Genomic DNA, 17,088 nt, shown 5'->3' with positions numbered 1-17,088 from the left:
GACATGTGTTAATTTTTTCTGCCAAATGTTATTTTCTGATCATGGGAATTGAGCTGAAAAGGATCCCTGTTGTTGGGTTTGGAATTATTGAGAATAATGCATATTTTGCTCGTGTTTGCCAGCTGCACTTTGTGAAGATGGAGCGTGGCTGATCAAACACGCAAACGCTGTAGGATTGAAACTTGATTCATATCTGGGTTAGGTGACCTTCCAATAACACTTTTTATTGTTATGGGAATCTCTGTCTCCTCTGAGGATGATCTGTGCTCTTTAATCAGTCAGTAAAGCCTGAAGGATTTCTATGGATCTTTTTTCCCCTTGTAGAATTTGGGAATATTTTGAAAAGAAGGGGAAGATTTTCCCAGTTCTCAAGGCGCAGTGTCCCTTCATGATACGATTTGCAAAAGTCAATCTGAGTTCCTTCTCCCACCCAAAATCTCTGATTCCATGAAGAGTGGTGAGATTGATCCTTCCCACAGCAATGTGTGCTGTCTGGCCAGCCAGCTGGAATTTCTTCAGAATAAATGAGGATTATCTGGGTTTTAGGTGAACAGAGCTGTAGAATTCAGCATCTTTAAGCTGTTGGAAGCCTGGATGAGTGTGCTGGTCCTGCCAGGAGGGTGTTGCTCTGTCAGGGGCTGTAAAGAAGCATTGTGAGGGTGGTGATGGTGATGATGATGATGGAAGACATATTCATGGATATGTGGTAGGTATGGGCTAATTTAACAAAGATGTTACAAGGGATGATTTAATCTCATATGTGGATGTCAAAACATTGGAGCGGGGTTCTTGGAGAGGCTGTGAAATCTCAGAAGTCTTTAAAACTCAGCTGGACAAACCATTCTGTAATTCTGTGGTGATTCTGTAGCCAGGAGCCTGAACAACACCCTGATGGAGCTGGCCCTGCTTTGGGTGAAGGGATGGACAAAATGATTTCCAGAGGTATCTCTGGAGCTCACTGATGCTGTGCCCCCATGTTAGAGCACTGAGTGTCCCTGAAGTCCCATCTTCCATAATCTCTTCGTCGTTCCTGGATTGTTTGTTCCTGCAGTTCAGTTGTAGAGTTAATCTGCTGCTTGCTGTTAATCAGGAACTACCAACTTTGATTGTCGTGACCTGAAAGCTCATTTAGAGGTCTTTGACAGCAGCTCTGCATCACCTGGGAGTTAAAAAGGTGCAGTGGGACATGGCAAATTATGGATTTACAGCAAAACAAAATCTGGGCAGTTGGAGTGGCACAGACTCAGGTGTAGAAATGGTTTAATTATTCTGAGATCCATTTATGTATCCAATCCACATTTCCTGTACAAGGCTTGAAAGGAAATTTGCTTTTATATCTGTCTTACCAATTTTTTGCAGGATTTATAAACGTGATGAATATAAACTTAGTTTTATTTTTAATGTAAAACCTGGGCACATCAAAGGGGGAAGATGACAGAAGAATTCAAAGAATCATTTTTATATACTACAATGTTTTATTTTTGTTTCAGTCAAAGGCTTTATATCAGATCTAACCATTCCTATGACAGAATTTACATTAATTGTGGCTTCCTTCAAACACACGCTCTCCTTGGATGGCTGCCTGTCGGTGGTAGCAAAATGAAGTTGAAAATCCCACACAAAACAGAATAATGGCAATCATCAAGCATGCTGGGGGATGTGTTTATTTGTTTTCACACTTGTTTGCAGTTTTTAGGAGCCTGAAGAAAAGGCAGAGTGGTAGAAAGTCTCTGCTTAGATGCCATCATTGCAACAGTTCCAGTGCTATGCTCTGAAAAATGCTCTTTTCAGCTCCAAGCACTTCTAGACAGGAGAGAAATTGGGTTTGTGTTTGCTGCTTCGGTGCTTTGGGACTTTTTTTTTCCCCCCCATAAAACAAGGAACAATGGAAGGAAATCTGTCTGAGGCATTTTTATACCAGAAAAACCCTGGTGTGCATTTTTGGTTTGCTTCTTTTTTTGTATTGTTTCGTTAATGGTTAGTCGTGACCAAAATAAATCCTTTTTGTGAGTGTTTTCATATCATTTTCTGATGAATACCTGGGAAAAGTGCTATAAGCCCAGAAGGGACTAATTACTGCTTGGTGCTACTGTTTGTAGATCTGCTTGGAGCTGGAGATATTAAAAAGACTTTCTAGCTAAAAGTTTATTTGTAAACAAATACCTTCTGTGCTGTTTACTTGCCTTTCTCTGTTTTGGTCTTAAAAATAGCTTTCAAAGCCCTTCAGATACCAGTTCCACAAGATATTTAGACTTTAAGGTGCCTTCCAACCCAAACCATTCTGTCCTTCTAGGTATTGTACATCTATTTAAAAAATTTCATACAAGAGGAACTTGTAGAAGAGTTGCTGTTTGGTGAGATTAAAATGAGCGTGCCCCATCACCCTGACCTTTCAGGCTGTGGGCTGAAAATACCGAATTTTGGAAAGGCTGTAAGGGCAAAACAAGCAGCAGTCAGGGCCACCAGCATTGAGGAAAAAAAAATAAAAAAGGTACAAGCTTGATGGATTTGATTTTATTGCAAGAAAGTAAAGGGAACGCTGTGGGGCAGACACAGAAAAACAGAATTTGTGGAGGTACAAGAGATGCCAGGGATTTGTCATCCAGGTCAGCTAGCTGGGATAGGGCACTGTGTGCAGGGATCTGGAGGAATTATCCACCCTTTTCTCCACCTGCTGCTTAAATAAAGCAGCTTGAAAGAAATGCAGGCTTTATAAGCCTTGGATTTGATTTTTTTTTTTTTTAGGTTAATTTCTGTAGCTTTAAGTTTGTCATTTGTGTGTCAGCTGAAGTAGGAAATATCTGATAGCTAGTTATTCAGATTATGGCCAGAGCTGATCTTGGATACAGTCTAATTAGAGGAAGTTAGAAGGTAGTTTTGAAAAAGAAAATTGGGAGAATTACTGTAGGATGAGGTCTTGCACTGGGAGCACAAGTGGATCCTTGCTGGAGTGCATTCCCTTGGATCCTGGGCAGCGAGGAATGCTCTGAGCAAAGCAAGATCTCCCCTTAGTGCAGAGCACTGCTCCTGTCGGGTGTTCACTTGGGCTTTCTTTCCTGTGGGAAAGGGGATGGGGAGGGAATTGTTGAGCATGGAAAACGCTTGGAGTGTGCCTGCTTTGAGGGCGAGGAAGGGAAGTGCTCACTGTGCAGAGGGAGCCGAGATGAAAGGAGGGTGCTGAACTTTGTAATTATCCCCCTCGGTCTGTACCTTAAAGGCTGCAAAAGCTGCAGGTTGGAACTTGCAGGTATTTAATGAATTTCAAGGTGCAGTTTCATTTTTGGTGCTGTTGCTGAGATGCAGCCAGGGATGGAACAGGTCCCACAGGTGTGTTCATGCAGCTCTGGTCACTTCCAGCACGTTTAGCCACATATCCACACACGTGGGGATGTTTAGCCAGATATCCACACTGTCAAGTGATTTAGGCTGCCCAAAATTCTGGTGTATTGTCTCTGTGCTGGAGCACAGAACAAGAACATGATTAACCTCATCAAAAAACTCACATTTCATTGCTGTAAAATAGCAAAAGGTTGCTTGAAATGTGTTCTTTTTTCATTAAAAATCCTGCTTGTTTCTAAATCATAGACTTAAGGTTTGACAATTGCTCTGGGAAGCCGTGTTCTCATGTGATCCTCAGCTGTGCTGTTTGATTGATGGAACATTTCATTTTCAGCCTTTAGAATTTTACTCTTTACTCCTCACCATATGTGAAGCATTTACAACACAGTAAATCCTGTGGTTTGCATAAAAAATCAACTCCAGGTCCTCCTGAGCAGAGTGTTTTGCGCCCTGTGTCTGTAAATTCATCTCAGTTGTGTGCAGAAAACAACATGTGGGGGTTGTTTGTTTGTTTGGCAGTTTGGAGGCAAGAAACTTCTCAGAATCCCCTCAAGGTACATTTCTATTCTTGCAAGTTTATTCATAAGATAAACAGTCGTTATCTGTTTGAATCACAGATGTTAATCAGAAGATGCAAAGCCACTGCCTGGGTAGGTGAGCACCGATTTTGGAGCTGTTGTTGTGGAAGCTCAGTTTGCAGGTACCAGGTGTTCCTGTGGTGGAGAGGAAATGCAAAACTCTCTGTTTTCACTGGATTTATTGAATGTGCAGTCTGGAGCTGTGGAAAATCAAGCAGTGCAAATTTGTAGGCTCCCCCCCTTACTCCCCCATTCTTCCTATTATTTACAAAAATAATAGTTGGACTTGCAAGAAAACAAGTGTGAGAATGCTCCTCTTCTGCTGAATAGCCGTAATTTGCATGTGAAGTTTAAGAATCTCTCCAAAGAAGTTTGAATATAAAAGCAGGTATTTGAAGGAACAGGTGCATTCAGATAATCTGCCCAGATTTGTGCAGGCTGGGGTGGGGTTGACAGCTGCTTCATTATCTTCCCATTTTATGACTTCTCCTGTCGTTGCCTGTAGCTGTGTTTGGGTTTGCCTCACCCAGGTGTGCTGCAGGACAGAGGAGAAGTGAAAAAATCCAAATTCACAGCTTGGTTTGGAAGTCAGACTCTTTTACAATGATTTTACACACTGTCTTTGTAGGCTTTCTGTATTTTGTTACTGCCTCTGTTAAAAGGTTCACTCTTCTGAAGTAATCTCCATAGTCATCATCTATTAAAAGTTTAAATGTCTTTTTTTGAAAACATCTATTGCTGTTAGTCGGGAGCCTGTGATAACGTAGCTGTCAGTATTTCACACAACTTCCTTTGCACAGTCCTGTGGAGCTTGTTTTCTTTGAGGTAATTTGCAATTGTTAACTTCTGTATTGAATTTTCCCCTTTTGTTTTGTGTTTTCCCCTTCCCTCTGCATGCACTTTATTAAGATACCACTGCTTTGTTCTTTATAAACCTTTGTAAATTGGACTCAAAATCCTGTGCTGGAATTTTGGAAGTGTCCAAGGTTGGATTTGGGTTGGAGCAACCTGGACTGGTGGAAGGTGCCCCTGCCCATGGAAGGGGTTTGGAATAAAATGAGCTTTAAGTCCATTCTATGGTGTAATGGTTCTGACTGCTCTGAGATTGCATGAAGTGTAAACTGTCTTCCAAAACTCTCTGTTCTCCTGGGGCGAAAATACTTTTCAAACATTTAAAAATCATCCTCCTCAGTCCAGGATGTTTGAGTATTGGTTAAATACCTGGCAACCTCATTTTCAGTATTTCTGTGAAGATTTTTTTGTAAAAAACCTCCTTTTCATTGCAAGCTCCTAGAAAAGAGCTGCTTTAGATAGGAGAGAATTTCCTTGTCAGGCCTGCAGTCTGTGGGCTTTGTTTGCAGAAACTGGGCTGGGGGGACTGACTGAACTTGGGATTTCTGCTTTTCTCTGGCTTGAATCATACCATAAACTCTATTTAAAGATTTTGTTTTTTGTATTTATTTTCCACATCCTTGACCCTGACTGGCGAGCTGGACATTTGTGTTTGCCTTGGCAAGCTCCAAGCTGCTCATCTAGGGCAGGATGAAAACTCTTTTTTCCTTTTGTAAACAAACTGTTCCTTCAGCATTTTCCATAAGGATTTACACCACCATTTTGTGACGCTTCTAGGAATGGAGCAAATCTTGCCATTCAGAGTTTTCCTTTTACACAGCTTGTAGCACTGCAGAGAAATGTTTGATTTTATGTCTTTCCCTAGGCTGGATGTGAAGAGCTTTCTTCAGAATGTTTTTAAATTCCAGAAATAGTCCATTTTTTCCTGTAGGGGTTTATTAAAGCTATAGGTCAATAGGCATTGTTGGCTGGCTAGAAAAGGGGTTATTTGTATTTTTTATTTGTCTACCCAGTGCAGTGAGAACAGTGCCCCATTGTCCCAGGCACTGTGTGCATGTAAAACACTGCTTTGTGCCCTGAAGAATTTACAGCCCAAATAACTGTTCATGCTCTGCTGTGAGGGGGGTTTGATAGATTTTAGTGGTCAGGATGTAAAATGAGAGAATAACTCAGTTGGCCACCTCATGCCAACACACGAGTTGTGTTTTGGAACAGAGGAACTGAATGAATTTCATTTCCCCAGGGACACAGAAGTGCTGCAGCTCCTTTGGTCAGGCCATGGCCAGCAAGGGATTTCTGGGGGCTATGTGCTCTGGAAATGGCATTTTTGTGCTTGCCATCCAAACCACTTGTCAAGTGTCATCTGCAACACTCCACAAGTGTTGCTGATAATTTGGGCAAGTTAGAAACGCTCCCAGTCAGAGATGTGGTTTTATGTATTATAAACTTGGTGTTACTATGTTCTTAAATCCAGCTCAAAGCTGTACCCGTGTTAGTCCTGAGCTTAAGCCCTGCCAGGTGGAAAAGAGGGTATTTGCCATGAGCTAAACCTCTAAAATATCAGAAAAAGTGTTTTAGGAGCACCCCTGTTTCTCTGGAAGAAAAAGCTTGGAGGATATTGAGAATGTGCTCTCCCCCCACAAACAGCTCTGCAGATCCCTGGTCTGAATTTCTGCTACTCCACCTCAGTGTTTTCACAAGGACGCCTTGAAATTCTGTGAAAATATTCACTTTTCCCCCCACTCTGTAACCACTTACTGGCCAAGGGCAAGCCAGAAAGTAAAAGTACAATTCTGTTGTACTGCAGGAAAAAATGGTGTAGCTTTATTTCTTTTTTAAGCACTAGAAAAGTACAAATTTCCATATAATTTCTTGTCCTTAAGCTGCTGTTTATGACATCCAATATTTGAGTGTAAAGTGACCAATTAGTTCTTGAATGAATGTCTAGAATAATTTTTCTGCAGTTTAGTAAAATAAGCTGTTTATTAGAAGTTATTACTCACATGAAGTGTGTGCCAGTGAGTTAGCAAACCAGCCCAGAATGTCTGGGGTTTCATCTGAGCCTTCCTGTAAATGATAATAAATAGCAAATAGCCAAAGTGACAAATGCTGAAAAGTAGATGTTAAAAGTACCCCCAAGGTGACAAATAATTATTGATGCGTAGGTTGTTAACAGAGGAGAAAACCACTGAATTTTCTGTAAAGCTCCATTGGTGCTAGTCAACAGTTCATAAAATGCTATTTATTATTCCTTTTAAACAGCAATGTGAATTTATAGGAGTGTATTAAGGGCATATTTCAACTCCACAAACTAAAATTCCTTTATTTGTTGCAGATCTGGGACATGAGTGATGATGAAACAGTTTGAAATCAGGTGGCTGAGGAGGAGGAGGATGCCCTGCTCTGCACTGCAGCCCTGCCTTTTATCTCTGCTTGGACAAGTTAATGATTGCTTACCCCTCCTGGCTGCTGCAAAGACAAACAAACAGAACCCACGTTTTGCCGTGAATAACTCCACTTTCAAAGCAGTCTCTTATGGACACAACTCGCCATGTTTTCATTTTTATTGTGTAAATAACTGGAGCAGTGTGCTTATGTTTAAACCTGCTCTCTTTCTTTTGGGTTTTGTTTGGGGTTTTTTTAAGTTTCTGAATACAGCTTACATATAAAATATGCTGCTTAAGCCAATTTGGGTGGTTTGTTTGTGCCAGGTTTTATTTGGCTTGTCAGTGGCCATGTCCAAGCAGCATTTCTGAATGTCTTTGTTCATCTCTCTCAGATTTGGGGCACTTTAGTTGGAATTTGTTAAGGTTGAGCATTTTCTGCTCTTGGGAATTAAATTTCACATTTAAAGGTGGGCAGGAGTGGGTAAGGACCTAAACCTGCTGCCTCTACCACATGAATTTAGGGTGCAGTTGTTCTGGATGTATCCATGGAATTGTTACTCCCTGTAAAGATGTCATCCTTTCATACCATGGAAACAAAGTGGTTGGACTGATTTTTGCCCAGGAAAGACCAAAATACATTTGTATCATGGTTAGGCTCCCCTGAAGCTCAGAGAAGGCTCTGTTACACGGTTAAAAACTGCTTTAGGGGGTGGTGGGTCATTGATTCAGTCAAAACTTGTAGGGAAATGCTTCACTGAAATGAGAAATTTGTTCTCTGACTTTGCTGGGTTTGGGTGTGGTCACGCAGAACCTTGCAGGAGTTCAAAAAGAGCAAATCTCTTTTCCTTTTTGGTTCATTTGAGTTTTTTCAGAGATTATGGCTGAGCACAAACAGGAGTTTGAGAATCCTTGAGTTTAAAAAATAGCTTGAGGAAAAAGGAGCTTTAAAATATCAAAGTACATTACAGCAGTATTGAAAGTGAATCTATTGGTCTTAACTTGGAATAGGTTTTAGAAGGAAATTTGAAATCCCTTTCATAGCTTTATATTGTGGGGTTTATGAGCTAATTCACTTAAAAAAATGCAAATCACTTTATCTGCCAAGCAGCCTCTGTTTCCCAGATATGTTATGAAAATTAGTTGGTCAATCCAATTATTTTAGTTCCTTCCTTAACATAAGCTCAGAGTTTTGTTTGGTTTTGTTTTTTTTTTTGTAGAGAATTTCCCATCTTCTCTCTTATGCCACCTCAGAAGAAGTTCAGTCAGGTCAAGGATATCTGCAACTCCTATATTCTGATCAGAAAAGAAGATTTATTGAAACCTGCTGAGGTGTGCACCAAGTGTCTAAAATAGCCATTATTGTCTAAAATAGCCATTATTTCTATTTATTTATTGTCATAGTCATTGTATTTATGTGATTTCTTACGTAGGGGAATGTCTAGCTTAGGTAACTTCAGTGTAATATAAAATATATATGAACTCAATATATTTTAGAAATCAGAGCTGGTAATCAGAACAAGTCCTCTTTTGGTGGCCAGGCACTGGACACTGAGATTGACACCCTGCAATGTACATTTTTAAAGCACTTAAAGTACATGATGACTTTGGAGCCATGTTTGTAGCCATGCCATAGTCCAGCTGGAGCCTTGGGTTGGTGCCAGGGCAGTTTAAAGGGAATAATCTGCTTTTTTTTATCTTTGGGAGTTGCTGACCGTGGAGTGTGAATGGCTCTGCAGTTTGGGGTTATCTGCAACTTGAAAGCTGCACATCTTCCTGAACCTGGTAAACATTAATAATTGTTTTAAATACCTGAAACTCTGCTTGGCCTGCTAAAGCTCCCTTGTAGCTTTGCTTGGGACGTGTCTGTGCAGAAGAGGAGGCAGAAAGGTCCAGAGCTCAGGGTTAATGCAATGTTTCCTTACCTCTCATTCCAGTGCCATCCAGCTCTCCCAGGCTGGGCTGTTTCCTGTCCATGTGCTTCCCAGATGTTCCTGATGTGCAGAAACACTTCACTCTGGCTTGGAATAACTTCCCTTGTCTCACTAGAACGTTGTTTTCTTTCTCCTTGCGGACCAGAATTGTTCTCCTTTTGCACTGACTCAATTTCTGGGCATTTACTGAATGACAAATCCCGAGAATCCATTCCCATGAATGAATGAATGTACATTCAAATACTAACAGCAGATAAACACATTTATTTGCTGCCATGTGTGCACTTAATGCAGGATTTCTGCACAGTCCCCAGCTCCGGTGTTTATACTGTCCTGTTAAACAGTGTTGCTGTTTAACAGGACAAGCTAAACTTTCCCTTTTTCATGGAGAAGGTGGGATTTTAATGTCATTTGTGCTGCCAGGAGCTTTTCCCCCATGGCACCAGTGAAGAACCTGAACTTTCACTGGAGAACCCAGCCAGGGCTTTTCTGGTGTGAACCAAATCTGTTGGGAAGAGGGAATGAGCAATCTCAGAGGATCCTGCTCATATTCCTCAACTATCTAATAGAAATATCCTGGCATTATATGGCAGCCTGCAGCTGTGGCACCCACAGGCCTCACCTGGGGACATTTAATACTGTTAGAAGATCTCAGTGGAGAGCTCTGACACCACTTTTGTACTTGAGCATTAAAGAAGCTCACGGGATGACAGCTTCTGTTGTGATTTCACACTTCTACCAGCTGGGATTTTGCTTCAGTGTCACCCCTGCAGTGTGTTCTGCTGGCTGAGGTTCAGAATTTGTTACATGAACGTAACACATCCATCAGAGTGAGGAATTTGAGATTCTGTAGGAGAGTTTTCTTTTTTGGAGCCCTGAGTTGCTCTCATCCTTGCTGCTGTGTCCTGCTCTGTCCGTGGGGAATGGATTTCCCTCAGGGACACCTTGAACTGTCCTGGTGCCATCCCAGCCATGGCCAGAACCCTTCCCAAAGTGGGTGTTTTGAGTCTGAAGCCTTCAGCACTGGGCTCTGGAAGGGAGAAAGGCACAAATGTGGAAACCACACTTAGATCCATGGAGGAAGATTCATGGTGGCCCAGGCAGGTTGATTGAGAAGGTCATCAGGGGTGGAACCACAGGAGTTCTATTCCCAGGAAGCTGATGGCTCCCAAGAACTAAAGAGATTCTGCTTCAGTAGATGTCAGCAGCACTGGAGTTATTTTGGCACAACAAAGGAAACTGCAGTGACTGCTCCAGGACTTAAAATTATTGAGCTTGAGCTTGGAAAAATGCTTTTCCTTGCCTGTGTTCTGCATGGCTTTGGTACTGTGTCCTCAGAGAAGCCCAGCGAGGTAAACTAAAATTCCCATTTTGTCATCTTTGATCTTCTTATTGCCCTTTGTGTGGGTCCTTGCCCATGGCAGGGGGTGGCACCAGATCATCTCAAAGGTCCTTTCCAACCCCTTAGCATTCTATGACTCTAATCTTGTTTCTTTGTATAAATTTTGGCTGCCCACCTTAAATAGATGCAACAGAAGTATTTGCAAAATGGAGTGATTCTGCCATCTATAAGCACTTGTGCTCTTATTTAGCAACCTCACTGAAATGGGTTTTATTTCTGAGCTTTGCTCTGTGGAATCAAATGACAGCATGCGTTTCCCTCCTACTGAACAAATTGTTCCTAAATATCTGTTAACTTGCATAACTGGGATTGCTGATGGAATCTGAGAAGCATTTGGTTGGAAAAGACCCTTTAGATCATCAAGTCCAAGGGTAACCCCAGCCCCTCCAAGCTCACCACTGCTGCTCCATCCTCACCCTGCTCTGGGCCTGCTGGGCCATGGTGGACTCGCCCAGCTCCCAACTTCCCGTTGAGTTTCTTCCCCTTTTTCAAGCCACCCCATAAAACCAGTGTGATTCTGAGATGTGTTCTGGGAACAGACTTGGCTGTGCAGGATTCTCATGGAGGCCAGGGCTGGGTGAGGTCCCTGAGCTGATGGTGATGAAGGACACTGTGCCTCTCACAGAATCTTTGGGAGCTGGGACAGAATCCATGAGGATATTTTTATATAGTTCCTCTTCAAAGTATAACCAAATTTTAGGAGTTCCAGGAGAGTCGTAGCTCTCCATTCTTACGGGAATAGGAAGGATTGCTCACATTCTTGCAGAAGTAAATACATTTCAAGCTGGCACATACCCAGTCTGTCTGCTCCTTGCACGTGCTCCAGGCCATTCCATGTGCCCCTGGCTCAGGGATTGCTGCTCTGTGACTTTGCATTCAGAGTGCACACAGGAAGAAGAGAGCAGGAGCATCTCAGTGCTGGGATTTTACTGCCAAATTTCTTTTTAAAATAATTTCTTTTTTAAATTTTTTATTTCTTTTTAAAATAAGAATGCAAGGCTTTCCTTAGGAACAAATAAGCATTTATACTCCAAAGAGAGCCATTAAAGAAATATTTGCAACATGGGAAATTTAGCTGACTTCATAAGAAACAGAGCCTGGAAGATGTCTCCAGCCTGTTACCATTTGGCTTCATTAATTCCTTTTTTTCTTTTTTTTTTAATTTCATTTTCAGTGCAGCTGATGTGCTCGTGCATATCCTGCTGGAATGAACCTTTCCTTCCAGAGGCTGTTGTGCACCTTTGCTCTTCCAGAGCACCTGGATTAACTGTTTTTAAAGGCAGAAATACTACACTAGGAAGACTTTGGACTGTGCCAGGGTGTAAATTCCTAACCTATGAAAACCTTGCCTACCTGTGCCATTTCCAGCTCTCCTTCCTTGCAGCTGCCTGGGCCTTCTCCAGAGCCTGACAGTGCTTCAAAACACCACAGAGGTAATGCTTTAGGTTTGAAATTCATCTAGGCTTGCCCTCTCTATTCCCACTTCAGCTTCATCATTTCTGGAAAGCTCATTTTCTTACCTGTGCAACAGTTGGCAGGTTTGGAATTAAAAACCCCTAACAGTTTATTGACCTTTTTGCTCTCATTTTACTTGTCTTGATAACCTATCAGCAATATCTCTGGGCTTTATTTTCAGTTATCCTGGGTCAAACTGTTCCGTTGCCATTTTGAAGCCTTGAGAACCAGGCTGTGGCTCGTGCTCATCTGTAGCCACCTCTCTCCTCAGGCCAGCAATCCTCATCCTTCCACCAGGCCAGGTTGTGGAGGAGTCCCTGGAATGAGTCACTTGAGGATTATTTTAACCAGGCTGAAGCTCCTCCCAGAAGAATTAACAGCACTAAGCCGGAGTGGCAATGATGTACTTTGAGTACCTTCAGGTATTCCATGTCTTTGGGCAGCAGTTTTTTCACCTAATTTCCCAGTCCGGATGATCTCACCTCAGGATGAGGATGCAGATGACTGCTCCAACCATATATAAGTTCAAGCTGTAATTGCAGCCCTCGCTAATTATATTATCTGCCTGTTGTGACTTCACCATGGCACTTTCTCAAATGCAGTGGAATTATTTAGGACATTCTCTGAACAGATTTTCAAAACCCACCAGTTGTTTGTCAGCACAAGTTCTTTCTGCTTAATCAAGCCAGTGCTCCCTTGCCATTGGAGCTCCTTGGGTTTAGGGAGAAAAGGCATAATCAGGAGCTCTGAAAACAGTCTGTGCTGTGTTTCCTGGCTGGCAGGGAGCACACGCTCCTTCCATCTCCTGGAGCTCTCTAAATGCCTGTTTCCTCCTGTTCTTTGCATGGATGTTTATGTAGGACATTGATAGGAAGCACAATGGGCTTTGTCTCTCAGTGAAGGTCACATGCACACGTGCATTTCATTTTAAATGGGATAAAAGTTCAAATCGCTTCTTAACAAAATATTTTAGTGAGCTAACAGGAAAGGACAGGAGCATATGTACAGGGCTGTGCTGCTCCAAATCAAAAGCACGGCTTTTCAAAAATTATTCCTTGTAATTTCCCTCCTTTCCCATCCAGTTACTTTCTGTTCTTACATTCCTTGGCTGTGGGTTGCTGCTTCAGTAGTCTGAGCATGCAAAAATTCAGGCTTGTGCGTAACTTCAGTCTTTGGCACTGGGACGTTTGACTTTTGCAAGATCTCAGCAGAGTGATTCATTGTTTGATTTGTTAGTGAAATACTACTCTGCACTACAGAAGTAGGAAAGGGGAGACATTAAACTGGAGCTCTCTAGTTTTTTCCTTAATTTCTCTTTTGGTCTAATGGTCTTCATGGTCTTCTGGTGGTCTCCACTCATCTCTCAGAAGCTGCAGTTGGTGCATCCTGCACTGCAAGGTTCGAGGCGTGTGAAGTCTCATTGCTGGAATGCTTTTGTTTCCCAAATCAAACCAGTGCGGGCTAAAGCTGCCTGGAGCAGAGCTGCTGGAATTGTTTCCTCATCGTGGCAAGGAAGACAGGCAAGAAGGAAGGAAGGAAGGAGAGAAGCTTCCATGTCTGCTGCACTGAAAGCATTTGGACTCTGAGTTTTGACAATTTTTGGAGTCCTTTCTCTCCTCTTTTTCTTTTTCCTTTTCTCCCCACATCCCCAGTGCCGCAGCCTCCCCGAGGGAGGGCTCTCAGTGACACGCACGTTCATTTCCAGTGACAGACTTCCCACAAATTACCGGGGAGGAACTCTATAAAGCAGGCACGATTTTCCTTGAGGTTTTTGCTTTGTCTGTGAGCGTCTTTATTTTCATTTCGTGCTTCCAAGGCTGACTTTTATCCAGTAATTCCGTAGGTGTTGCCACTTCCTCAGGAACCTGTGACTCAGGCGACGTTTAAATGCCATGACATCACCGGCAGCTCCTCCTGGAATTGCTGCTTTCCTAAATAGGGCTCTTGGCTTCGCTTTTTTTGTGTGTGAGGGGGGAGGGATGAGGGGGTTTAATTACTTAAGGCAGCCCTGCCATTCAGAGGATCCAGGGTTTAACCTTTTGAATTGCTGAAAATGCCAATGTTACTTAAAATGGGAGAGCCATATTTATACATTAGCTCTTTATGAATGAAATCACGGTAATTAGGCCTTTGTAGAAGTTCTGCTGTTGTAAATCAGGCTTAATTCACTCCTGGTGTGGAGAGGGGAGCAGCTGAGGGGAGGAGAAGGTCTTGAGCATCGTTTTCCATTATTATTTGGGAAGCAGCGCAAACAAAAGGTGTCTTTGCACGCTGGTGGGCAGTGCAGTGGCTCTGCCAGCAGCGTGTACCTGCAGCACAGCAGCCGCAGGGCACATTGCAGAGCTGCCTTGGCAGGGACAGCGCTCGGCTGGCTCAGGGGGAGCTGGAGCAGCTCTGGGGCTGTGCAGGGTGTCCCCAAGGCAGCGGTGGCAGCAGCAAGGCCTGGGGGACGAGCAGCTGCTGCAGCTGTTTCCTGCCTGGCCAGCAGCCCTTGGCCACGTCACTGCAGGCAGGAGCTGGCTGGGGAATGCAGCGAGGAGTCACGGCAGGAATTCTGGCCATCGGAGGAATGCGAGGAGCTGCGTGTCTGTCTAGGTCATGGGCTCAGGGTGTTCCTGGGCAGGCTCTCGGTGTGTTGGGTTGTTTGTTGCTGGGCAGAGCAAAGGATGCCTTTGTTTGGCCTTTTGTTTGGTAGTGGCAGGTTTGGAGCTCTGCAGGAACTCGTGCAGCGGAGCCTTTCGGGGTGGCTCTGCCTGTGCTGGGTTCTCACTGAGCAGGCAGAGCCTCTGTGGTGGCATTTAAAGGAAAACTCCGAGGGAAGTGGGGTCAGTGGCTGCTCTAGGTAATGGGCTTTCTTCCAGTGATGTCAAAATCTGGCACTATTACAACTTAGTTACCTTTCAGATGACACGTTAGACCAAGGTTCTAAAAAAAGTTTCTGTATCTCTTTCTACTTTTTCTGATAATTTTTTTTTAATTCATCTTATCTTCCTAAAGTTGCTGCTGAGTTTCCCTTGGGTCCCTTATTTTCTAAATTACATTTTAAATGGCTTTTAATGAAAAGCTCTCACTCAGGTCCCACCCAGTGGCTATTGGATGTATCCTATTGATACATCCCAGTAATTCATCATTATTGGCACCAAGTTGGGGACACTGAGCAGTAGGTGGTGTGAATGTGATAACACCACAATTATTTGGTTACACGAAGACAATTTCCCCCTAATTAAAACATTTGCTGTTGCATGTTTCTTGCATGCATTTAGCCACTATTTGTGATTTTTCCTTGGCAGTAGTTGGGATGAGTGAGCTGTAACTTCTGCCCTGTGGACTCAGTTAAGTTTGTAGCGTTGCTAAACTCAAGCCAGGCTTCTTTGAGCCTGGATTTGCAAGGGAGGGATGGAACAGGTCACTGGTGCATGGCCAGCCTTGCCCTGTGGCTGGACAGATTCATTCCCAACCACGATGGTATCTGTTAAGTTTTTTTCCTGTGGGTAGTATTTGGAAATGTCATTAAGAGATTCAGAGAGATAACTTCAAGATAGCAATTCTTAAAAGTCCTCTGGGAGCAGTGATTAACAAAATACCTCTTGATGTGAGATACGGGAAAAGAATGGGACTCAAATGTCACCCAGGGTGTCAGGAGGGGCTGACACTCAGGACATGGGGACGTGCAGCACAACATGTTTCATAATATGACCAAAGCACTGCTTTAAAATTATTCTGTTGCTATAGTTGTAGGTGGTTGTGTCTTCAGAAATTTTCTAAGCCAAGGTCTTCCATTCCAGCTTTCACAGTTTGGAGTTTGATGTCATTAATTTACTGGGCTTTCTAAATCGCTGCTTGTTTGAAGCACCTCTGTCCTCTCTGTAACTGTCACAGCCATGGGAAGGTGGATCGAGGCAGAATTCCCTGGGCTGTGTGAGGCTGAGGAAAGTCCCCGAGAGTCTGAGTTAGTTCAGAGGAGACTCTCGCAGAGTGAGGGCTTGGTAGAGCAAGACCAGTCTCAGTGGAGCCAGCTGGGCAAGAGAATAAACAGTGCAGACTCTGGAGGTGATGCAGGTCTGCCTCACCTCTAGCACTGCTAATGCCTTGTAGCTGAATTTGGACAACTTGTCCAGGAGTGGTTACTGGAATTCATTTGCCGCAATTTTTGGATGCCCGTCTTGGGATGCTTGAGCCAGGGTTTGATGGTGTCTTAAACTGGGTTTCAAAGTTCTGAGAGAAGGCTGATATCAAATGTAAAGACAATCGTACATTAAGCATGTATTTTTAAAACTTACCTGTGTAAAAGAGGATTAAATAAATCTGTTCTTCACTTTTAACTGCTCTCTGTTCCAGTTTGGCTCTTTCTTGCAGGTATGTTCTGGGCTTTGTGTAACAAATCAGCTGAAATAGAGAGGAATCACCAAAGAGCTTTGTTATTCTGATGGAAAAGAAACAACAGAAAAGGAAATGTTATTTGAATGCTCCCTTTAAAAGGAGTTTCTGGTTTTGAGGCTTGTGCTGTTTGTTACCCATCTGAGTGCCAGAAGCTTGACTTTGTCTCACAGTAAGTGATCCCAAAGGGGTTCAGATCCATGCTCAGCCTGGGTCAGCACAGCTGGAACTGGGACTAATAGAGCTCAGCAGCCCAGGCTGAGAGTGGCAGGAAATGTTGGCTGTGTCCTCCCAGGCCTGCACTGACACAGTTCCTGTCTGTCCCCAGGAGCCGAAGCTTTGCGTTCATTTGGTGTGCCTTGACTTTGGTAATGGAACAGAATTAAGAAGCAAGTAAGAATTGGGCTGGGGGTTTTTAAAATGTTCTTAATTAACAAGCATTTCTTGATGAATTTGAATCACAAATATACTCCAGAAGAGGAAAAAAAAAGGGGGTTTTGTCCACTTCCTGAGTGAACTACAGAGCAGTGTTCATGAACTAAGTACAAAGTGTAAATAAGTTGCCATGACCTGTAATTTGTTGGGCTATCCAGCGGTGTTAGTGATATTTTTGTGTTTTACAAACCTTTCCCAGTGTTGTCATTGGCTCTTTTCCCCAGTTAAACTTTTCACTAAAAAAAAAAGTACAAAACTTCCATTATGAGACAAGAGCACATGAACTGAAAAAACCTTTGAAAGCCTTGCCCACTGCCCCAAATCTCTGTTGT

General features: G+C 43.0%; 1 protein-coding gene across 7 annotated transcripts in view; it reads left to right on the top strand.

Moving 5' to 3' along the window:
• Window positions 1-17,088, top strand: part of ATG7 (autophagy related 7) — a 92,629-nt gene that overhangs the window by 68,989 nt on the left and 6,552 nt on the right. For 4 of the 7 annotated variants that reach the window (XM_039559181.1, XM_039559179.1, XM_039559180.1 and 1 more), the window contains one exon: window positions 3,957-4,736. In XM_039559181.1, coding sequence (XP_039415115.1) covers window positions 3,957-4,148 — 192 coding nt within the window. In that variant the 3' untranslated portion in view covers window positions 4,149-4,736. Of the gene's footprint in view, window positions 1-3,956; window positions 4,737-7,104; window positions 16,715-17,088 lie in introns of those variants that run through there. The other 3 variants (XM_039559182.1, XM_019292035.3, XM_039559183.1) reach the window with 2 other exon arrangements.

Source organism: Corvus cornix, chromosome 12 (assembly GCF_000738735.6).
Source record: "Corvus cornix cornix isolate S_Up_H32 chromosome 12, ASM73873v5, whole genome shotgun sequence".
In the NCBI taxonomy this organism is placed as follows: Eukaryota; Metazoa; Chordata; class Aves; order Passeriformes; family Corvidae; genus Corvus; species Corvus cornix.
Note: the sequence above shows the minus strand (reverse complement) of the source record. Positions and strands in the feature narration are given on the sequence as shown.